Genomic DNA, 6,000 nt, shown 5'->3' with positions numbered 1-6,000 from the left:
GATAATATATTTTCTTTCCAAATAATCTGATAATGGTTATGTAAAATTAAAATTTTATTATTCCCCAGTGTACTGCCATCACCAGTCACTCTTCAGACTCTTTTTATTCAGGTTCAAAATAATCCCTGGCACTTGTAATCAAATGATCTTGCATTGCGTATGTGAGCTGATTTGAATCTCATGGGGCCAAAGTAAGCTGATAATGTGTTTCTCTCACAATCACCCACATTATCTGTTTATAAACAGCCTTATTTAATTTGAACTGAATTTGCAAACTTGGAACATTCCTAATCTTTCCCATCCCTTATACATAGGTCCAATTGGTTTGTTTTATTCTTGACGCTGATCCTAAGAATCATGTATATTTTTTCCAGGCATATAGAGTAGAGAGAGGGGGGAGAAATCAGCTGACCAATGTGACAAAAACTCTTTGAGTTCCCAATAAAGAAGTGACAAAACATCAAACACCAATATTGCCAAAATATTTACTGAAAATTTTCAAATCTTTCAAAAATGTTATAAAAAGTGAGCAAACACATTAGACATTGAAAACTAATATCTTGGTAAATCTATATAGGCATGTAGGGACAAAGGGAACATACATGAGCATTTACTATGATTAGGTTCTTTGACACATATCTTATTTGATCCCATTCAAATAAACTTATCCCAGTCTTGGAAATTAAGGCCAAAAAACAAAAACAAAACAAAACAAAAAATAAAAACAGGATTGTGTGACCTACTAATATTATGCTAGCCCATTATTCATCAAGCCCACAAAGGGCCATTTGACTCATTTGGGAAATATAACTTTGACTAATAATTTAATAGGGACCAGATTAGGAACCCTATAAAGTTAGAGGTTGACTTGTAAAAAATTGTTGAAACATGAGGATGATTTGTTTTTGCTTTCTGGTAGAGAAATTCACCTCCATGGTCATAGTTTTATTTCCCTGTAGGGCACTAACCAGTTTTATATCTTACTTTGCAATCTCATTTCATCAAGATCTTTCACAGGGACTAGCTAAATTTTAGTTCTTCAATCCTTTTCAGATTGCTCTATTATTCTGATGGTAAATTAAATGGACCTAACCTCCTCATCTATTCCTCTGAGAATTACATTTTTAATGATTCGAGAATTTGTGCTTTGACAATCCTCAAACAACCACATGAGGTAGGTAGTATATCTTCATTTTGCAGAAGAAGAAACAGAGTCTCAGAGAGGCACTTTACCTACTGAGAGTTATAGAGGTAAGAAGCAATAGAGCTGGACTTGGACCACAAATCTGCTTGAATTCTTTTATGGAAACTACATTGGTGATTCACATTTGGACTAGAGTGTCTCCAAAAACTCAGCCTCATCTACATATGTTTATTTTGCAATGATAAGCATTATAGCTAAAAAACAAAAGCAACTCACTTGAATGACCTAAACCTGGGTATTTAATAGTAATTTAAAAGAATGTTGATTAATTTGATTTCCAATGGAACTTTTTAAAATAAGAAATGTTGAAAGTATTTGCCCATATTCTTTATGGAATACTATCATTAAAGTTTGAAAAATCAGTGCTTTGCTGGTTCCATTGATGGTTCAGAATAACACAGGGCGAGTTCCTACCAAGGTTGTTGTAAAAGTCATTGAAAAGTATTTCGAACACTTACTAGAGAGCCTCTCCTTGACATTTCATGAACAGATCCATGAGAGTTTTTTAAATAAATTTGACCAAATTACCAATTTATCCCACTGCTAAAATGCTCAATCTGTACCATCTCTAGCCGAGCACACAAATGAGGAACACTGATGTATTTTTCTATTCTTCAGGCATAAAGGTGATTTTTGTCCTGGATGAACCCACAGGTAGATATCAAGACTAGGGAGATATCTTAAACTGAAATCATCTTAGTACAATTTTAAATATTAAAAGTATATCTTGGGAAAGGCTGATCTTACATATATGTGTTTATCTGTAAACAAGCATGCTTTTTCATTTAGGGTAACCCTTTTATCCACCTGAAGATCCATTCAATGTACTGTGTATATGCAGATTTATGTTTTCTCAATATATAAAATTTTAAAGTTCAGGTCAACTGGTATCTAAGTTGAATAAACCCTGTGCTTATATTGTGAGGGTTTTGTCTGTCAAATCACAAATTTGCCGAAACCGGTTTGGCTCAGTGGTAGAGTGTCGGTCTGCGGAATAAGGGGTCCCAGGTTCGATTCCGGTCAGGGGCATGTACATTGGTTGCAGGCACGTCCCCGGTGGAGGGTGTGCAGGAAGCAGCTAGTCGATGTTTCTCTCTCATTGACATTTCTAACTCTCTCTCCCTCTCCCTTCCTCTCTGTAAAAAATCAAATAAAAATAAAATAAAATAAAAACAAATTAGATGGTGACCATCTGGCTTGGTTTCTGGTAGAGCACACCGCTATTTGATGGGCACCAGGCAGCTGTCTGCCAAAGATTTAAATTAAGTGAGGCAATCTGCCCCATTCCTAGCCCCAATCCCAAAATCCAGAGCCAGCTGAATTTCAGCCCCGGCTGAAGTGAAAGGATACTGTGGTTCAAATTTATCTTGACTCACAGTTTCACTGTTTTATTCTGGTTAAAGCTGCTCATTGTGTCTGTGGTTTTCTTACATAAATTTTCAATCCAGCTAGTGCTATTACTCAGTGTCTTTTCCAACCCTGATGTTGGGGGTGGATTTTTAGCTCGCATATTTTTTCCAGATGTGATAAGCTCTCCGTAGCCCTCTTGGTGAGCAAAAGCATATCCAGATCTTCTTGAGCTTGATCTACGAGTCTGAGGCCTTCGGCTATGCAGAGGCCGTGCCTTCCTTTGAGCCTTCTGCCGCTGGCGGATCTGGAGAGGAAGGAGACCCAGAGTGAGACGGTGCATCCAAATAACAAACCCCAGGCAGGGGCCACTCTGTGAAATGAACGCCTTCTCAGTAAAAGCAACATCAACATTAACAAAATACTCACCTTAATCACAAAACAGAGTTTTTCACCTAAAAACTAAGAACTTTTCTAACTAATGGATTAACCTGGGCACTGGTCAGTTTTTATTTCTACCAAGAGACTAATAAGTAAGAAAGAAGTATTAAGGCAAAAGTTATTATTGTCTCCATGTCACATATCCATCTTAAATGAATAGAAACATACTTTAAGGTTTTCTAGCATGCACTACCCAAACACGGTCAGTATAACAATGTACAGTCCCATTCCCCCTCAAAACAGGCCATTTCTTTTTTGGAAATTCTCAAAATCCAATAGTCATTAAGAACTAGACAAGGACAAAATTTTAAAAATGGGAATCAGAAATTTTCAACACTTGTGGTAGGTCAAGGTATCATGAGATTTTCGGGGTTTTAATTTCTTTGGAGGTCGGGGTTGGTCACCTTTTGAAGAGGCCAACATCATTTGGGTGGGTTTCCAATATTTCTTTCATTTCCCTCTAAAGTTGAGGAGAAAAGATCCAAGGTTTAGAACAAGGTTTACAAACCACCTTGTTCTCTGATTCAGCTGATTTCTTGTACCCCAATTTTTGTGTTATTAAAAAACTGTTAAGCAAAAAGTCACAATCTGACTAAATATAGGAAAAAATGATCATTATATTTCTTCCTTCAACTCATCCATCATTTTCTTGGTTTACATAAGAATGAGCTTTCACAGCCAAAGGAAAAGGACAGACAAAGAGGGAACTCCAGAAATCATTTCAGAAGGAATATTTTCATGGTTTGGCCCCAGAATGATAGGGGTAGCATGACAAGGGATGCTCCATTTCCGTTCCTCTCAGCATCATTGGTCCAGTTATTCATCCCATTAGCGTTTTTACCCTTTTCTTGATGTGACTACAAATGGATCTCCCCATCTTTCTCCTTTTCTCTTTTTACCTGTGTCCAGACCTAATTTGACATTGTCCTGCTTAATGCTCCTGTTGGAAGGAAATACTGAAATACGTTCTGGTAATCCTTTGGTTTAGATAATCCTATAATCCATTCTATTTTCCAATCCATCTATTGTGCTGCTGTTCCCTTTTCTTAATCTGTTCAGAAGGTAACATCTCCTCCATGTTTCTGAATCTGCCACTATATTTCTACAAATATTTAGAGCTTCTGCACCACATACCTTGATTGTCCCTCTTTTACTATAGCCTTTATTTGCCCCCAAGACAATAACTTTCCCCATTGCTTGTCTTTCCCTTGGAACATTTGTTCAAAATGCTTCCAGCCAAGTTTTTAAAATATCCAACCTCACTTGTAATTTATGACTCTCCACCCATATTTAATCTAGACATTTGTCTTTATTGGTTGGTACTCATAAGGTTAGTACATTCAGATGTAGGCAGTTCCATCTACTGCAATGTGACATTGTGTACTTGAGGGTGTTTGCCAATGGAAAGTTCATTGGCCCTTCACTGGGCTTCCAATCAGGCAGAGAAAAACTCAATTCCAAGAACCAAAAACCAGCCCTTTAAGAACTCATCAGCGATACAACATACCTGGTCACTCAGGGTCGGGAATAAATCCACCTTCAGAAATCTGAACGCCAGCACAGGCATAACTGAAACCACTGTCGTTAGAAGAATGACAAGCCAGATGCACTTCTGGGTCAAGGAATTTCGTGCATTTCCTATCATTAAAGGAGAATATACATTGTGTTTATAAATAGAATTGAATGCTTGAATTAATAGGCTTGTTGTCTAGATCCATTAGGTCTTTTTAGGAATAGCGATGTTTGGACTATCAAGAAAGAAATACTAAGTTAGGTGTCTTCTCCACTATATGGTATGTTCAATGGTGATGAGGAGAAGGCAAGACAGATAACTCTTGGAAACTGCTTGGTGGCCTGACCCCTTGGAGACTATCAGCTGGAGCATCCTCTTATTCAGGTTCAGTCCAGCTTCATGAGTGAAGCACAATTCTCTCACCAGTTTCTAGATCCTTCAACTGCAAAACAGCCATTATTTATAAAAGGCACATTTACTGTAGTAGTTGAAGCTTACAAGCTATCCTGAGCTAGAGAAAGGGGAGTAGGGATTAGAGGGAAGCAGTGGTTTCAACTTCAAAGGGAAAGAAGGCACTTCACAAGGAAATGGAGAAGCAAATGTCTGGTAAATAAATGTTTGTTAGACCATCTTTAACAATGGACATAGGAAGGATTTAGATCAGATGGGCCTTGCTAGTTTTCTCCCTATCACACCTTGTTTATATTAAAAATATAGTTATCTATAATGGTAACTCCCATTCTGGAGAAGGTCCTTTCTAAATTTCTAGGCAGTTAGAGGGAAGGTCAAAGGTTCTTCCTGAGTCTTTTGTTTCTTAAAAAATAACAGGCACCTACCTTGCAGGCTCAATTCCCACCCCGATGGGGGCACGTGTGTGAGGCAACCAATAGATGTGTCTCTCTCCCATCGATGTTTGCATGTGTGTGTGTGTGTGTGTGTGTGTGTGTGTGTGTGTCCCCTTCCCTTCCACTATCCCTAAAATCAGTGGGAAAATATCCTTAGGTGAGGATAAATAAAGAAATAGTCTCTTTGAGCTCCCTGAAGCTCAGTATCCCCAATCATGGCTGAGGAAAAAATAAAAATAAAAACAAGCTTTGCTTTAAAACCACATTCCTGTTTTCTGCTGGCTACTAAGGAAACTTTTTTCTTAAACCCCAATGTTGATCTAACTTTTGAAAAGTCTCATTGGAGCACAGTAATTAATTCCTGGAATGACATGTGCTTAGCTGGAGAGAGCAGTCCCCACACAAAATACTTTCTCTGGTTGAGGCATTCCAGTCCCATTATGCATTCTAGAATGCTCTCTTAGGACTGAAAATCTTCTAGTCAATGCACTGAACTTTCAGATTTGGCAGCCAAAAAAGAACCTTAAAAATAGTTTTAATGTCTCTCTTGCCTAATATGCTTATTTTTATTCATAACCATCATGTTTCTTCTACATGGTTGGAATCTTCTGGTAAGCAAAGTATTCATATTACGTATTAAGTAAGAGTGG

At 37.7% G+C, this 6,000-nt stretch overlaps 1 protein-coding gene across 7 annotated transcripts in view; it reads right to left on the bottom strand.

Annotated features, from left to right (window-relative positions):
• Positions 1-471: 471 nt before the first annotated feature.
• The window catches only part of ATP8B4 (ATPase phospholipid transporting 8B4 (putative)), a 246,461-nt gene continuing 240,932 nt past the window's right edge, over positions 472-6,000 (bottom strand). For all 7 annotated transcript variants that reach the window (XM_084898218.1, XM_084898216.1, XM_084898217.1 and 4 more), the window contains 2 exons: positions 4,500-4,630; positions 472-2,858 (listed from right to left, as the gene is read on the bottom strand). In XM_084898218.1, coding sequence (XP_084754344.1) covers positions 2,577-2,858; positions 4,500-4,630 — 413 coding nt within the window. In that variant the 3' untranslated portion in view covers positions 472-2,576. The remainder of the gene's footprint in view (positions 2,859-4,499; positions 4,631-6,000) is intronic.

The sequence above is a fragment of the Pipistrellus hanaki genome (genome assembly GCF_964339955.1).
Source record: "Pipistrellus hanaki genome assembly, chromosome: 1".
Classification (NCBI taxonomy): domain Eukaryota; kingdom Metazoa; phylum Chordata; class Mammalia; order Chiroptera; family Vespertilionidae; genus Pipistrellus; species Pipistrellus hanaki.
The sequence above is the reverse complement of the archived record's forward strand: the minus strand, read 5'-3'. Positions and strand labels throughout refer to the sequence as shown.